The 17,144-nt window shown below is 48.0% G+C and overlaps 2 protein-coding genes across 5 annotated transcripts in view; one reads left to right on the top strand and one right to left on the bottom strand.

Annotated features, from left to right (window-relative positions):
• Nucleotides 1-8,266, top strand: part of LOC118267369 (potassium voltage-gated channel protein eag) — a 20,570-nt gene extending 12,304 nt beyond the window's left edge. For 3 of the 4 annotated variants that reach the window (XM_035581284.2, XM_035581285.2, XM_035581283.2), the window contains exons 5-14: nucleotides 35-166; nucleotides 235-365; nucleotides 510-905; nucleotides 970-1,393; nucleotides 2,228-2,427; nucleotides 2,505-2,757; nucleotides 3,173-3,831; nucleotides 4,065-4,316; nucleotides 4,918-5,085; nucleotides 5,155-8,266. In XM_035581284.2, the coding sequence (XP_035437177.2) occupies nucleotides 35-166; nucleotides 235-365; nucleotides 510-905; nucleotides 970-1,393; nucleotides 2,228-2,427; nucleotides 2,505-2,757; nucleotides 3,173-3,831; nucleotides 4,065-4,316; nucleotides 4,918-5,085; nucleotides 5,155-5,280 (2,741 nt within the window). In that variant the 3' untranslated portion in view covers nucleotides 5,281-8,266. The remainder of the gene's footprint in view (nucleotides 1-34; nucleotides 167-234; nucleotides 366-509; nucleotides 906-969; nucleotides 1,394-2,227; nucleotides 2,428-2,504; nucleotides 2,758-3,172; nucleotides 3,832-4,064; nucleotides 4,317-4,917; nucleotides 5,086-5,154) is intronic. The other variant, XM_035581287.2, reaches the window with a different exon arrangement.
• On the bottom strand, nucleotides 8,055-17,144 carry LOC118267370 (RAC serine/threonine-protein kinase). Its single transcript, XM_035581288.2, has 8 exons — nucleotides 16,572-17,144; nucleotides 15,205-15,346; nucleotides 14,930-15,127; nucleotides 13,587-13,841; nucleotides 13,414-13,517; nucleotides 13,245-13,344; nucleotides 12,854-13,174; nucleotides 8,055-9,451 (listed from the first exon to the last, which is right to left on the bottom strand). The coding sequence occupies exons 1-8, from the start codon at nucleotides 16,862-16,864 to the stop codon at nucleotides 9,386-9,388; spliced, it is 1,479 nt and encodes a 492-aa protein (XP_035437181.1). The 5' UTR covers nucleotides 16,865-17,144; the 3' UTR covers nucleotides 8,055-9,385.

Below are 17,144 nucleotides of genomic sequence, written 5' to 3'. Positions count from 1 at the left end.
GTGTGGGCCGCGCCTGACGTGAGTCGTGTTGCAGGCACGCCGCTGTGGCTGCTGGTGCACGTGGCGCCCATCCGCAACGAGCGCGAGCTGGTGGTGCTGTTCCTGCTCACGTTCCGAGACATCACGGCGCTCAAGCAGCCCATCGACGCGGACGACCCCAAAGGAGGCCAGTACTCAGTGTATCACCGGGCGACTCGGCCCGAGCGCCGCGTGACCGACTGTGTCTGTCCGCAGGGCTGTCCAAGTTCGCGAAGCTGGCGCGGTCGGTGACGCGGTCGCGGTCCGTGCTGGTGTCGGCGCTGCCGGCGCTGAAGGAGCCGCAGCGCGCGAGCCACCTGGCGCATGTCAGTACTCCCGCCCACCATGTAAACACGCACTCTACACTACCGCACCGCTGCCGCCAGCTACATTCGTGATTCGAGTTACTGTAACGCTCGGTCCCGCGACCCGCGCATGGCTTGCTGAGCTAGGCGTGGCGCGGGCCGAGCTGAGACGGTGCGTGTGCGCAGGTGATGTCGCTGTCGGGCGACGTGCTGCCGCAGTACCGGCAGGAGGCGCCCAAGACGCCGCCGCACATCCTGCTGCACTACTGCGCCTTCAAGGCCATCTGGGACTGGATCATCCTCTGCCTCACCTTCTACACGGCCATCATGGTGCCCTACAACGTGGCCTTCAAGAACAAGACGAGCGAAGACGTGTCGCTGCTCGTCATCGACTCCATCGTGGACGTCGTCTTCTTCATCGACATAGTGCTGAACTTCCACACCACCTTCGTGGGCCCCGGCGGCGAGGTGGTCAGCGACCCGAAGGTGATCCGGAAGAATTACTTCAAGTCGTGGTTCCTGATCGACCTGCTGTCGTGCCTGCCTTACGACGTGTTCAACGCGTTCGACCACGACGAGGACGTGAGTAGCGGGGCCGGGCGCGGGACGCCACGCCCGGCCCCCGACTGACGCTGACTGTCCGCAGGGTATCGGCAGCCTGTTCAGCGCGCTGAAGGTGGTGCGCCTGCTGCGCCTGGGCCGCGTGGTGCGCAAGTTGGACCGGTACCTGGAGTACGGCGCCGCCATGCTGATCCTGCTGCTCTGCTTCTACATGCTGGTGGCGCACTGGCTCGCCTGCGTCTGGTATAGCATCGGCCGCTCCGACGCCGACTCGGGCCTGCAGTACTCGTGGCTGTGGAAGCTCGCCAACGTGACTCAGAGCCCGTACTCGTACGTGTGGTCCAACGAATCGGACGGGCCCGAACTCGTCAACGGCCCGTCTCGCAAGACCATGTACGTGACCGCGCTCTACTTCACCATGACCTGCATGACCTCCGTGGGCTTCGGCAACGTCGCCGCCGAGACCGATAACGAGAAGATCTTCACCATCTGCATGATGATAGTGGCAGGTGCCGGAATTCTTCTGTTATTAGCCGGAGCACGGCGCGACCCCCGCGCAGCCACTGCGGCGGGGGCCGCGCCCTCCCCACTCGCCCCCTCCTTCTCCCCCCTCTACCCGCACCCCGCACTCGAGTGTGTGTTGGCCCCCACCCCCCTCGTCGTCCTGTGTTCCGTCCACTGCCCATGTATCGTTTTGTTTGTATTGAGTTGTTTGTCCTCGTCCGCCCCGAGTCCCCGTGCAGGCCCACGAAGCGTCACGGCGCGTCACATACGTGGTGCGAGCCTCACGTACGTACGTCAAGTGCGGGCTACTCTACTATTACATAGATATAACGTCTAACGCCATGGGATTGCTCTAGTGTCCCCGCCTGGCGTCGTACGTGACGCTCTCTGTAATATTATGTTGGTTTGGACCACTCGGAACGGTGTCATGATATTTTATGTCTGATAAACTTTGACGATGCATTTTTTCCAACATTTAAATTTAACTATATAATGCGGACTACTAATACTAATTTCCTTTATATCAACTTGATGCTTGAACTAGACTGGTCGTAGTCACAAGTAAGCGACAGAGTACAGTCGTACTCGGGACCACGAACTGTTCACACCGTCGTGATGTAATCCCCGCTATCTATAGAAGGGCTCATTTAGTTTGTGCTATCAGCTGTGAGATGACATAGGTAGAGTAGTACCTAAAGTAGCATTTGTCGGGCCCGAAGATGCATACGAATCGTACGGTTCCTATGTACATAAACTGTAATGTAACATTGAATGTAAAGTATTGCCAAAGTAACGCGTGAGCGGCGCGGGCTCACCGCGAAGCGTTGCAATGTTGCCAGCCCTGCTGTACGCCACCATATTCGGCCACGTGACCACCATCATCCAGCAGATGACCTCCGCCACGGCCAAGTACCACGACATGCTGAACAACGTGCGCGAGTTCATGAAGCTGCACGAGGTGCCCAAGGCGCTGAGCGAGCGCGTCATGGACTACGTGGTGTCCACGTGGGCCATGACTAAGGGACTGGACACCGACAAGGTAAGGCCCGCCCGGCGCGCCCGGCCCGGCCCGGCCCGGCCCGCCGGCGGCGCCCGGCTCACGGCGTCCGTGCGCAGGTGCTGAACTACTGCCCCAAGGACATGAAGGCGGACATCTGCGTGCACCTGAACCGCAAGGTGTTCAACGAGCACCCCGCGTTCCGCCTGGCGTCGGACGGCTGCCTGCGCGCGCTGGCCATGCACTTCCAGATGTCGCACTCGGCGCCCGGGGACCTGCTGTACCACACGGGCGAGTCCATCGACTCGCTCTGCTTCATCGTCACGGGCAGCCTCGAGGTCATCCAGGACGACGAGGTCGTCGCTATTCTCGGTATGTGAGCTCCCGTCCACCTAGCCCCTGTTACCTGGGCTCGGCTTCGATCGTATGTCATCTCGCCACATAATCACATTTTAGTTTCTCCTTTCTTTTTGTTTTAATTTTAAATAACAACTCTTTTATGCTGTTAATATTTACTTCACACACATACATACATACATTTCAAGTAAAATAAAACTTTGTACAAAGTAATACTTTTAAGATTTTCTACCGAGTCGAGGATGCATTTACGATTCCATACATCATAGTCAAAGTCAAATCTATTACCGATTAGACATTTTTCGGACGGTATAGAAAGCTATAAGTTCCATTGTCGCTGCTTACTTACTTATAGCTTATGTATGTAATGAAAGCTATCGTATAATATGAGTCGACGAAACTTTCTAACCTTAGATTTTCGCGTTCGCAGGCAAGGGCGACGTGTTCGGGGACTCGTTCTGGAAGGACAGCGCCGTCGGCCAGTCCGCGGCCAACGTGCGCGCGCTCACCTACTGCGACCTGCACACCATCAAGCGCGACCGCCTGCTGGAGGTGCTGGACTTCTACCAGGCCTTCGCCAACAGCTTCGCGCGGAACCTCACGCTCACCTACAACCTGCGCCACCGCCTCATCTTCCGCAAGGTGGCCGACGTGCGCCGCGAGCGCGAGCTCATGGAGCGCCGCAAGCGGGAGCCGCAGCTCGAGCAGGCGCAGGACCACCTCGTGCGCAAGATCTTCTCGCGCTTCCGCCGCGAGCGCAGCGTCGCCGCCGCGCCCGCGCCCGCGCCGCGCCCGGCGCCCGCCGCGCCCGCGCCCGACCCCGAGCGCGGCGACCCGGCGCCCTCCGCCGCGCCCCCGGCCGCGCCCGCGGCGGCGCGCGGCAAGTGGGGGCGCCTGCTGGCCACCGGCTCGCTGGACGCGGGCGGCGCGGCCGAGCCGGCGCGGGCCGCCTTCACGCGCAGTCTCAGCGCGCGCGACCGCCCGCCCGCCGCGCCCGACGCCGCGTCCCACGCCGCGCCCCCGGCGGCGCCCACGCCGTCCGCCGCGCCGCCGGCCGCGCTCCCTGCGGCGTCGGCGCTTTCGCTGAAGGTGCCCGAGGCTCCCAAATTTTCTTCTTTTTGACTTTCATTCAGATCCATTAACATTCAAAATCAGTAAGAAACTAACTAGTAGGAGGTAGTCTCTTATAATTATGAACTACGTAGCTACTGTACAGAACTAGACGGAAGGTACAGAATTATGTAGACATAAGATCATTGCACTCAGTACCAATCAACATTCACCATAATGTGACGTGTGACGTAACGTTGTGCCCGCGGCAGGCCACGTTCGCCAAGGGGCGCAGCGCTAGTGGCGCCAGCTCGCGCCAGGACACCATCGAGGAAGAGCTGGAGGAACGCCGGCCGGCAGCCGCGCCCTCGCAGCCCGCGCCTCCACCCCCGCAAGCCGCGCCCCCGCAGGCCGCGCCCGCAGCGCCCCCGCCGTCCGTGCAGGCGGCCCACGCGTCTCACGACGCGGCCCTGGCCGAGCTGCGTCGAGACGTACGCAACGAGGTGCAGAGACTGCAACAGAAGGTTAGTTAGTCTCGAGCCTCGTGTATCTTATAAGTAGGTACTTACAGTAAAGAAAGAGAAAATTTCAGAAATGATCAAAACTTATAGCCAACTAGCTTCCGCCCGCGACTCCGTCCACGGCGGATGTCGGTCTTCGCGTGGAAGTTTTATTTCTCCATTTTGAGTAACTCTGACAATGACATCTTATAAATATCTATTGGACCCAAATACGGCGAGGCCCATAATAATTAAGGAGATCCCTCTATTGAGCTACTGCTGTTGAGCAGAATAAAACTGAAAAATAAATTTTTTTTTTCTACATTTTTCCAGGATAAAAAGTAACCTATTTTATGTCCAGGATAATAAGATATAATTATACCAAGTTTCATCGAAATCGAACCGTCAGTTTTCACGTGATGCCTGAACATATATAGACAGACAGACACAAAAAAAATAATCACATATTTGGGCTTGGTATCGATCCAGTAACTACCCCCTGCTATTTATTTTTATTTTTTCTATATTTTCAATGAACAGAATTGACCCTTCTACAGATTTATTATATGTATAGATATGGAATTAAGGATCCAACCAACCATTAATTGCAAGTCATACGTTACAGCTGGGTCGGGTCGAGGAGTTGCTGACAATGTTGGCGACGCGACTGGGCGCCGAGCCCGACGGCGCGGCCCACTCCACTCCCGTGGAGCCGGACGCGCGGCCCGACGCGCGGCTCGACGTGCGGCCGGACGCGCGGCCCACCGACGCGGCCAGGAAGCGGCGCTCTAAGGTCGGCCTCGCACTGTCGGCGCCGGCGCTGGCGCCCGCCGGTACTAACCCGCGAACGTTGTGTGTCCAGGCGCGCAGTAAGGGCGCCGCGCCGACGCCGCCCGCCAGCAGCCCGCCGGAGCCCGGGCCGGGCCCCGCGCCGGGCCCCGCCAGCCCGGGCGCCAGCGCGTGCCAGCGGCGGCGCGACTTCGTGTAGCGCGCGGCGGCGCCCGGCGCGCGGCCGCAGTGACCGCGCGCGGGCGCCGGGGCCAGCTCTGTACATACCTACTAGATATATCGTACGATAGACATGTAGCCACACGCGATACAGTAGACACGCAGCGTTTCGCTTACGGACACGGTACACGGGACTATACTACTCGCTACACGATATATGCCGCAGCACGCGGTCACAGCTCCGGCCTCGCAGTGTCGCCTTTGGTCTGTGGGGAGTCTTCGTCTCGCTCTCGGCAAACCTACTGAAGAGCACCCTCACTCGCGGATTTAATTTATTATCAATTGCTTGCAAGTGTGACTGCTGACCACGAGTTTAGATTCTAGGATGTCTAGGTTCGGACAAAATACTTTTTGAGTGCCTTTGAATTTAAAGTGATGCAACTAATCTTGAAGTAGATGAGTAGATAGGTACTCTCCTAGTATTGTCTACAAGAATCAGTCGGACAGTGTCGCCGTCGCAATGGTGTCATGATAAGATAGGATCTGTGTTTATTGCGGATTCGGGTCAGTTAAATGATCAACTAGGTGTCTACCATAGCAGGGATTTGTGTTTGTAAAGACAAATGTGATTTCAGTAGGTACCTACATACTTAACTGTAGTGGCAACGCATATGAGATGTGACAATGATGGCCAATCGTCGCATAGATATCGTCAACTTATTGTTGTTTAATTAGTTATTGAAAATAATAAATAAAAGACAAATGAACTTTTAGAAATGCGAGCGACCGTATAGTTCTGCTCTAACTATACCTACGAGCGCTTTTTGTATGAAAAAACTGATTAAAATATCTAAAAAGCAGATACACCTACTTGCAAAACTTATGAAATTATTTAAGGCGTTCCCGGGGGTGAAAAACTAGCCTATGTGCTATTCCAAACCATTCTACCATATTTCCACCCCTGTTCCGAATTTGATTCCAATCATACCATATTCCAAACATACACACTAATTCACAATCTTTCGCATTTACAATAGCGGTTCAGTTCAAGCAAATTTCGACCATCGGCCCTATAATTAGGCGTACGGTCAGGAAGGCTAACCAAACATTCGACAACATTATATTTGCGTTTGGTACAGTAGCCGTGCTTACGGATCGAGCCGCACAATTAAGTTTGTTTTTTAATGTATATACTTTTTCGGGATAATAAGTACCCAGTGTTGTGCCCAGGATATAAAAATATAATTGTACCAAGTTTCATCGTAATCCAACCGTGATGCTAATCAATCGGCGCCGCCCATACAAACCCCGCAACACCAGAGTAGTTCCTTACAACTGCGTTGTCAGTTTTGATAACTAGGGATTTGAGGAGTAGAGAGATTGACTCTCCTCCTCAAATCCCGACCGGAGCACGGTCATACCTTGTGGTATACATTTTGCCAGGACAATTACAATTGCAATAGCTGCCAATTCATATTGTGAAAATGGTATATTTACTTAAGCGTCAAGTCTATCGACAGATGAAATCGTTGAATGAATGCCTGGCACGGCCGAGGCCAGGACCGGGCGCGACACGGTGTAGTGTGAATCATCCATAAACGACTCCGGTGTCCTTTTCTGTGCCGTGAGAAGATGGCAGAAGTGCTGTGCCTAGACGCCGGTTAGTTCGCAGCGGCAACATGGTGAGATCGAGGACACTGGTTGACTGCGACTTGATCAGTAATGAGGGGATAGCGACGAAGATGATGGTACTGATTTGCTCCGTTGCTGCCTATCATATCGTGGTCACCGCTGTGGGGAACATGAGTAGGTACCTACCAATTTTTTTTTTGCTGTGGGTAGGTAATCAGGTAATATTTTAATTTGTTGTGGAAATCCGCTTAGTAATGAAATTGTTAAACATTTTTCATCCTTATTACTAATGTGAAAACCTTTCCAATCTACCTACCTATAATATAACTAATATATTTTTTTCTGACACCGATATGTCATTTAACTTGCAAAACCCGAGCACTGTGCGGCCGCAGCCTCAAGAGTCGGACTGTCATTCCTCATTCACGTCAGTTGTCACACGTCCCTTACCGCGCAGTGATTGTACTCAATACTACCTAGTGGTAGCTACCCTACTACTTACATACAAAGTGGGCTTAGCTAGGAAATGTGTAAAACTGAGAACTTAACTCATTAATATATTATACCATTAATAAAATAATCACATCACGAAACAAAATTAAATATGACACTGATGACCAACTATTTTTATATAATTGCTATTACTCTACTGTACTTGTACACTCCAAGGGCACCGTCTCCGACCCCTGCGTTAACATTTGTTAGATAACATGTCACACGCCGCCGCGACCAATGAGACGGCTTCTCTTGTTCACTTTTATACGCTACAAGTTTTGTGTATTTATAAAAAATAGGTGTAAGGCGTCGCGCGTTGTTGACCACGCAGCCTCGTATGTACTGATCTCTACTTGGACCTACGAAAGCTGACCGAGACTTGCTTGACTCGGCCTCCCTTGGCAAGGAGTCGATAGAATATAGTCCGCAGTGAGCAGACGGAGGTGACGGGCAGCGTTCGTCGGTCACTGTAACACAACATATCTACATAACATGTCGTCGGGCACGCAGGACTGCACGCCGCTATCGGGACGTGCGCCGACTCGACCGTCCGAAACACCTGTCTTAATGTAGTTATTGGTTGTTAACGTTTTTAAAGTTTATCTGAGGTATTGTTTAGTTATGTAAGTCTAGTGTACTCGGGGGCAGCGGTGGACTGAGGGTTGAGGAGGAAATGAAACGACACGATCGCTTTAATCCTAACTTTAATAATATATACAAAAGGAAATACAAGTGTGCCCCCGGTGCGGCGAGTCTGCCTCGAGCCACGGCCGGCTCATGGCGCGGACGTCTCTTGCTCTTGCGTCTGTCTCTAGCTAATTATTTGTCAAGAAACCAACGACAGTTCGAATTTTCCAGCTATTTGTATTGTTTTCACAGAATACAATATTAATACTGTAGTCTAATGTTTTATTTATACCTCCTAAATAACAAGCTCCGAACTGGTACGACCATAGACAGATCAAGTCGTGGTAATGATACAATACAAGGAAACAAATGCAAATATAAAATATCGTTACACAGCTTCTGTTGGACGTTGGACAGGCAGTTTGTGAATATCTCCAGTCGAGGGAACTGGTCGACGACTCGTGTTAGGCCTGTCGCCGGCGGACTGCGAGCTACAACATGTACTCTGTCTGTGCCATGCCACATCTTGCACTCGGTTTGCAGCAATTTCAATATATATTATTATTTCTAATAGTAAACATCTACCCTCTTAAAAAACTGGATTTAGATCTAGATAAACAGACCAAGGAAGATCACATCCGGAACTAAATGAAGTATGTTACTAAATGAACCTCAGGGCTGAACATGACGCTAGCTGAAACTGCATCATTTCGTAACATCACCTGACATATTGCATCTACACAACCATCTGTAAGTAATATACAGACAATATTATTTATATACCGTGAGAATCAACTCATGTTATGCAGTAATCATGAAGCTGACTACAAAATAATTTATTGTTAAAAAATATTAAGCTTATACATTTAGACTGAGATTTGATTTAGTAACAGTCAGTAGAGTTAGACAAAAATAGACTTTAGGAGAGAAACATAAAATATACACAATAGGATGGTCCAATCCATGCAATGACGCCGTAAACCATTACGAGGTTGTGATGCAATCTCAGTTATCATCAAAATCCCAAAATTATTTTAAAATTACATGTAACAGTATCGTCGTATATTATAATTACACATATTTCCAATATCTTAATACCAAGGAGAGTGAACGATGGTATCTGTGAGCGATGAGTGTTGATGTACATCCTGAAAGTATCCTTACAATAGCAGATCTCAGCAGGGTCATATATAGAAATCATTTTATCTCAGAGAAGCAAATATAAAATCCATTATTTGAAACCGCATCTATGAAGTGAAGAGCACGACGTGGAGCGTTGCGGGGCCGCACGGGGGCCCTCGAGGCCCGCTGGGGCGGCGGGGCCCGCCGGGGCCGCGGGGCCCGCCGTGGTCGCGGGGCCCGCCAGGTCCGCCGGGGCCGCGGGGCCCGCGCTACTGGCGCTTGTCAGCAAGCGCGGAGTGGTGCGACAGTGCGGAGTGGGCGGAGGAACAGATATCCTGCGCAAAAACATGGACCAATTAACTCCTACGTGTAATGTCACTATAGCTATTTATCATCGAGTTTCAAATTCAAGTCGTTTATTGCTAATACAGGTCAAGTGTACATGTTACAGCAGTTATTGTAAAATAATGAGTGCAGCCATATTCTGCCATCTAGCGTGCATATTATGAAAATGAAATATTTTGATTTATCATTTGGGGTCACCAGTCTGGTGTGTGGTAGACGCACTGATTGAAATCAAATCAATATTCATATAGGTAAATATATAATTCGTCATTACGTACATTACCAAAAACACAAAGTAATTGACTAACGGCGCATTCCAATAAACTACGGATCGTTAAATTTGCTTACGAGCCGTAGAATTTTGACATAAGCTCCATACAAAATGTGTCAAAATTCTACGGCTCGTAAGCAAATTTAACGATCCGTAGTTTATTGGAATGCGCCGATATTTTATTAGAAGACTAGCGGACCCGACAGACGTTGTCCTGTCTTGAAAATTTTAAACTTTTTTTAATAAGCTAAAACATTCTGGACCTTTTTGATGAAAATTGTTATTCAAATGTTATGACAATATCTAACGTCATTCATATTTAACACTGCAATGGTAGCGCCGTCTGTCGGATTCAATGTAAAACATTCCAAAATCAACAACTACTGATAAATTAAAAAAATATCAAAAAATCATTGTCCAGCGGACAAAATTGTGAATCTAAACCATTCTCAGATCCCCTTGAACACACGCAAAAAATTTCATCAAAATCGGTCCAGTCGTTTAAGAGAAGTTCAGTGACATACACACTTACAGAAGAATTATATATATAAAGATAATACAGTAAAGAAGTGAGCCAACTAACGAATAGTAACGTAGAATGTACTGGATCTGTATTACCTTACTTTTGTACCTACATTCATAGCTAATTAATTATTTAAAAAAAAACGAGTAGGTATAATCAAGTCAAAGAATATTGAAAATTAATATAGCAGAGAAATGGATCAAAATATTATGTATATAAAATATCTATATAAATATAATAAAATCTGCCTCGTTGGTCGAGTGGTCGCAAGTGCGACTGCCGGACAAGAGTCTTGGATTCGATTCCCGGGTCGGGCAAAGTATTACTGGGCTTTTGACTTTAACGCAAATGGTAAAAAGTGGGTGCACATTGTATAGCGGAATTACGTGCCGTAATATGCACCTCTGGCTACCCCTTCGGGGATAAAAGGCGTGACGTTTCTTGCTACATATTATAAAACAGTAAAAGTGTCAATTCAGTACATTAAAAAAATTAAACAATGTAGTAGGGAATGTTACTAGAAAGACACTTAAGCCAAAACTGTGATTATTTTTTTTTAGTAAACAGTTGTATTACAGAGGGGCCGTATCCCTCTGTGACTCGAAACTAGTAGAGCTTCTCTTAATTAATGTCCGTGAGCAAACCATGATTTTTAAGTCATTATTGTCAAAAAATATAATTGAGTCATTACCAAGCAAACTTCACTGGATCTGCCATTAAGACATTCATTCACATTACAATATTAAATGACTGATATTATTATGTCCCAAAATAGCTAATATACAAAAAGAAAAATTGTCGCGATTCAACATACTATATTTGAACTGGATTTTATCTAGGTAGACCTAGTTCTATCCGTCCATCTGTCGTGGTCCCCGCTTACTCTTGAATCCAATTCCGAGCGATCGACTCTGGTATTGAGTAATTTTGTACTCTTTGAGTTTCAACTCTAGCGCGACTGCATCCGTATTGCGAGGATATTGAATTAATTAAATGGTATTGAGTTTGGCTTTATATTGCGTACTCTGAATGCTATTTTAACACCTACAATTGGGGTTGCATAGTTTATATATATATTTTCCTTTTCTATTTTTACATTTTCTTTTTAGAATTGTTAGTTTGACCGTGTGAGACTTTGGCTAGTCATTTTATTTTTAGTTACATAATTATATTCTAACAGTTTGAGCATTTGCGTTGCCTATCCAAATGTTCTTTTGGTTAGTATTGTTCGTCGGATCATTCAGCAACAGCTGTTAAATGAGCTAATTGTAAACTGACACATGCGTGCTGCCATCTGAACAGGCCCGCCCAAACTGCTGTGGTTCTTTCCTCAAAAACCCACTACAGAATCAACTTGCACGGTTCTCCGACATCTTTGATTGATTTTGTCTGGACGTCAAAAGAGACTATGACCTCTACTCAGAGGTCATAGTCTCTTTTGACGTCCTACTCTACTGACTACTCTGAGAAAAAATGCCGTAACAAACTCTTGTTTCGGCATTTTTTCTCAGAGTAGTCCGATAGGAAATGCCGGCCTCATCTAGTTATTTAAGAGATTGACGTGTAACAGAATATTGCAAACTATTGCAAAAATAAATATCATAAAAAAAATCATAGATATTGAATAATTCTATTGGATTGACATTGGGATTGGTTCCAAATTTATTTAACAATAAGCACACCAACAACACAGTCACCTACATATTCAATTAACATAACCAACAACATAATGGCATTTCATTTCAGTAACCATGCAAACAACAGAGGGCGCCTTGGTTTTAAACAAGGCTTACTGGAAGGTGTGCCGTAACCATGTTCGGTTGGATCCGATTTTCACGACAAGATCCCACAACTGCGGCATAGTTCTGTGCTCGTGGTTGTCTTGTCGACATATTTGTTGTTCAAATATTTGGTGACAAGTGTATTCTTTTAATTTACCGATATCTCTATCTTACATTCCGTCAAGAAAGTACCGGGAATGGGGATTTATTTATAGTTCCAAATATTTTCTTTAGTATTTTTAATTTTTGTATGATTAGCACATCTGTGATTTATTTTAGGGCACGGTTTGAGTTTCATCCATTGACTACATCTATTAACTATAGTGCTGCTGCCTGAACATGTGTGGTGTATCATGTGGCTAGGAAAATCGAACAAACAGTTCGTATTATATTTATTATATATATATTTAATGTTCGGAATTACTGAAGTTTCACAGTGAGTCGATTATATCCGAGCGTACTGCCTTCTAGTGGTACGAAACAGTTTACAAGCTGTCGACACGAAGGCATTCTTTGATTTTGCACCACTCCAATGCACCTTCACACAGAACCATCATTGTGAATGGTTTTGTTTCAAAAATCTTATTAACAAATACCGTGCAGTAACCATTTGATTGACCCGGTTTCCGCCAACTAATTTCTGGTTTTGAAACTCAAAAATAAAATATATTTTTGTGAATAACTATTTTGTTTTTTACAACATTTCCCGGTACTTTCTTGACAGAGTAGTAAATATTATTATGGAATTTTCTTAGAAATGATATGTACAAAACGGGCCTAGTGCCATGTGTGGGCGGGGTGAGTGAGTGGAACTGACCTGGTAGGAGAACTGCGGGAACTGCTCCTCCTGGATGCGCGCCAGGCTCGAGTCGTTCTCGGGCGGCGTCAGCTCCACGGACTCGCCCGTGAACTCCGAGTCGAAGTAGCGAGTGTCGGTCTCGGACTCCACCTGCGGCTTGAAGGGCGGCGGGATCTTCTTGGCCACCAGGTCGGCCCAGTTCACGGACGCGAAGAACGGGTGGTTCATGATCTCGTGCGCGTCGTCCGGCCCCGCGCCCAGTCTGTTGGCCGGCTCCTTCGTCAGTAGCCCCGCCAGCAGGGCGCGGCACGACGCCGACAGCGCGCGCGGGAACCGAACCTGCAACACGTCACTCATTGTACCCTCCGCGCTACACGCCGTCCACTACACGCCCCTACGCAGTACGTACCTCCTCGCTGAGGATGAGCGAGAACAACACGTCGTGGTCGCGGTTGTAGAACGGCAGCCGGCCGCACGCCATCTCGTACATCACCACGCCGGTACCCCACCTGCGGACATGGCACGGTCAGTGGGAGCGGCGGGGCGGGGGCGCGGGGGGCGAGGGGCGCGGCACGTACCAGTCCACGGCGGGCCCGTAGTCCGTGTCCTCCAGCACCTCGGGCGCCAGGTACTCGGGCGTGCCGCAAAACGTCTTCGTGGTGCTCCCGTACGGTATGTTGACCTGCAACACGCGAGCCATGTAGCACGCCGGACGGGGCGGGGCGCGGGGGCGCGGGGGCGCGTTACTCACCTTGCAGAGGCCGAAGTCCGCGATCTTGATGTGTCCGTCCTTGTCCAGCAACAAGTTCTCCAGCTTGAGGTCGCGGTAGATGATGCCCTCGGCGTGCAGGTACCCGAGCGCGGACACTATCTCGGCGCCGTAGAAGCGCGTGCGTTCCTCGGAGAAGGAGCGCTCGCGCGACAGGTGGAAGAAGAGCTCGCCGCCGTTGGCGTACTCCATGACGAAGCAGACGCGGTCCGCCGTCTGGAACGAGTAGCGCAAGGCCTGCGCCACACGCACCACATATTACAGAAAGATCCGCTAACACAAGCGACAAATTGCAGTTACTTATTTAAAATACTCAATTAAACACAGTAGCTTGAAATAAATGAGCTAATAAAAGTGAAACAGGAAAAAAATACATACAGTATCCAGGTTCTATCGAGTTGACATACAGGACCTACCTGTATTTCATAATAATGTTGCCTCAATACTCCACGCTTGGATTTTCTCTCGTGTCGTGGGTATTTTGAGCAACATGCACACCGCACAGTTTTTAACTGACATAATCATGTGGCGCTTTGTTATCAACTACAGCACAGACCAACCGCATTGATTATTTGGTAAGGTTTGTGCTAACAATGCTACGGTACAGAAGATTCGCGTTCGTGCCATCATGATGTGATTCAGGTTCGTTCCAAGGCGATGTGCTCGGCCACACCAAACAAATATTTCAGTGCGTTGCAAGACATCCCGAACAACGCGATAATTTAGCGAAAACCATGGACGAGGCGGTCGGTCGCGCTGTATCAAATGCCATCTAAGAATTATTAACCGCATCTTTGTTACTCTAATTAGAATAACAAGCTCAAAAAGATGAATAAAAATACCTAAAAGCCGATGTTTTCCATAGGAACACAACAATTAATAAAGAAATATATTATCTTTTCTATAATCCATTACATCATTTTTTTTTATTTTAGTTCAGGTTCATAATTTATTTACATTGTATGAACTTTAAGAGTCTCATCATTTCTCTAATCCGTGATAATGAAATACAACAATGAAGACGTCCAAACCGCTCGGTGTCTACTGAAGAGCGCGGCCATAACCAACAGCGCCGCGAAGGGCATTCCAGTTCGCGGAAATGATTCGGACTAGGACGAATTCTGTGACCACACGTGTCGCGACAGACGAATGTTCGCGTTATAGCCAAAATTGTAGCCGCAGTAGAGGAGTTGGAGCATTCAGTTTGTTTCAATGTTCGATGTTTCCGTTCCGCTTATGACGCCTATACTTACACAATTATATGAACTTACAAGTTGTTTAAACGAATTGAACATGAATACAAGCAGACTGTGCGCGCTTCGTACCGTGAGGAAAGGGTGCTTGGTCTTCTTGAGCACGCGGTTCTCGGTGATGGTATGCGCCACCTCGTCCTTCTGGATAATGAGGTTCTTCTTAAGAATCTTCATGGCGTACAGTTTGCCCGTGCCCTTCTCGCGACTCAGCACCACCTTGCCGAAGGTGCCCTTGCCTAGCACCTTGACGAACTCGAATTTCTCAAGTGTCTACAGGAAAAAAAAAATGAATAAACAGCTCGCCGGAGAGCGGTGGCCGGAGCCGGCATAGTACTGCGAGTACATACAATACGGCGCGGGTCGCGGAAGCTGGTGCCGAGCTGCGCCATGTCGCGGTCGTCGCTCTCGGGCAGGCCGGCGCCGGCCGCGCTGGGCCCGCCCGCCGACAGCGCCGACGACACGTAGCGGATGGCCGCCACCCACTCCTCGCTGCAACACCACTCTACTTACACACTACTCTTTGCCGCATGGATCTAGTTATTACTGCAAGGCATTTTATTTCTGAATAACTAACTGTACACCATACATGCCTGGCAGTTAGGTAACTAAATTACAATATTGTTTTTAAGTTGTTTAAACAACGAGGACTGTCTAGGGCAGGGGTGTCCAACCTTTTCATAGTTAAGGACCACTTTTATACCAATCTTGTTTAGCTAGGGGCCACTGTTACTACATCCAATAATAAAGATTTTCTCCAGCCATGGGATTTATTCTCATAAAAATAGTAACTTTTGGATTATTGAAGTCACACATTTCACATAAGTTTAATTGTAGATTTATCTGTGGTTTTTGCTGGACAAATATGTTGTCTTATGTATAGTTTTTTTTGTTAAGCCGACCTATTATATACTTATATTATTGTAGAGATAGTCTATCTTCTGCAGATCACTGGTGCTCCATGGATTACCGGTTGGGAACCACAGGTCTAGGGAGTTGTAGAGGCCCCTAGATAATACTGTCTCACTAACCAGTGTTATACTCACGTCATTGAATTTGATAATGTTGTGTAACATGCAGAAGCAACATTTTGTTCTAATTGAAATAATTCATTTGTCTGCGACTTTGATAATGTTATTCACAAAATTAAAGTGATAAGCAATATCAAGATACATTTTTGTCCAATGCTATCTTCTCGTAAAAGATACATTTCAGCTACAGGAAAATGGTATAAAAATTTTAAAATACTACTTTATTACAAACATAATAAAGATTGCCTAATTCATTTAATTACATATTTCATAATAAGCAATAACAATGGCTGTTTCTAATGTTATTTAGAATGTGGCTCTCAATGTACATTATACTTGGTCACCACCAACAAACCAAGTTCCTGGCAAGGCTAGGAATATCGCAATGTGCATTAAAACGGACTAAAACAAAACTCCGAGTTGCTGGGGGTAAAAGGTAAAAAGTAGGTGCAATATGAATGTTAAGAGTGTAATAATAAATATGTAGGGAGATTAACACATTTCCATTTATAACTACATCAAAACCACTGAAACAGGAAAACATATGGATAACAAAGCATCCTCCTCCCAAACAGTATTTCCTTATGACATTGTGTGGGGCGGGCAATTCCCAAGCTACCTTATGGACTCATGGCTAAACTAAATACGTGCTATACTACAAAGGTCTGCCTCACGAGACCACGTACCGTTCCTTCTCTGTGTCCACTGAGAAGTTGCGCTCGATGACGGTAGTCCACTGCAAGCCACGAATGGTGAAGGTGTAGGGGCGCGGCTTGTCCACGGCCATTATCTGGCAGTCCCGCACCGTGAACTTGTTCAGAGGATCGCGGTAGTTATTCCGTTCCGGCTGCGTCTTGAATCCTACCAGATCACCATTGTCAAACAGGATGAAGTAACGGTCACGCCAGTTGCGGATGTGTTCGCCCCGCTTCTGTAGCCAGCCCTCCTTCACAATATTGCCAGGCGCCGCCTCCGCCATGGTCTCGCGGTCGCGGCCTCGACCAGTGCTGTTTGATAACAAACTACGGCAACCGTAAGCTCGTGCTCGACACACCACGTTTTACACTCTCCTTACACGGCGTGTGTTTCACCTGGATTGAATCACTACGGGCACACTGCCACCAAACATTTTCTCGTTTGATTTTATAATAATGAACAGATTCCAGCGTTTTTCTAGCCAAAAAACACGAACGTAAAGCGATGTTACTACGTAGGTACGTACTGTACGTAGCCTCGCGGTATAAGCAAGGAAATACACA

Source organism: Spodoptera frugiperda, chromosome 6, assembly GCF_023101765.2.
Source record: "Spodoptera frugiperda isolate SF20-4 chromosome 6, AGI-APGP_CSIRO_Sfru_2.0, whole genome shotgun sequence".
NCBI classification, from domain to species: domain Eukaryota; kingdom Metazoa; phylum Arthropoda; class Insecta; order Lepidoptera; family Noctuidae; genus Spodoptera; species Spodoptera frugiperda.
The sequence above is the reverse complement of the archived record's forward strand: the minus strand, read 5'-3'. Positions and strand labels throughout refer to the sequence as shown.

What these genes read in the sequence shown, in the direction of transcription:
- LOC118267370 (XM_035581288.2), bottom strand. Translation starts at nt 16,864, where the DNA reads ATGGCGGAGGCGGCGCCTGGCAATATTGTGAAGGAGGGCTGGCTACAG. An exon ending in TCCGCGACCCGCGCCGTATT is followed by an intron (nt 15,128 to 15,204) that starts GTATGTACTCGC and finishes TTTTTCCTGTAG; the next exon opens with ACACTTGAGAAATTCGAGTT. An exon ending in CGCTCATCCTCAGCGAGGAG is followed by an intron (nt 13,175 to 13,244) that starts GTACGTACTGCG and finishes GACGTGTTGCAG; the next exon opens with GTTCGGTTCCCGCGCGCGCT.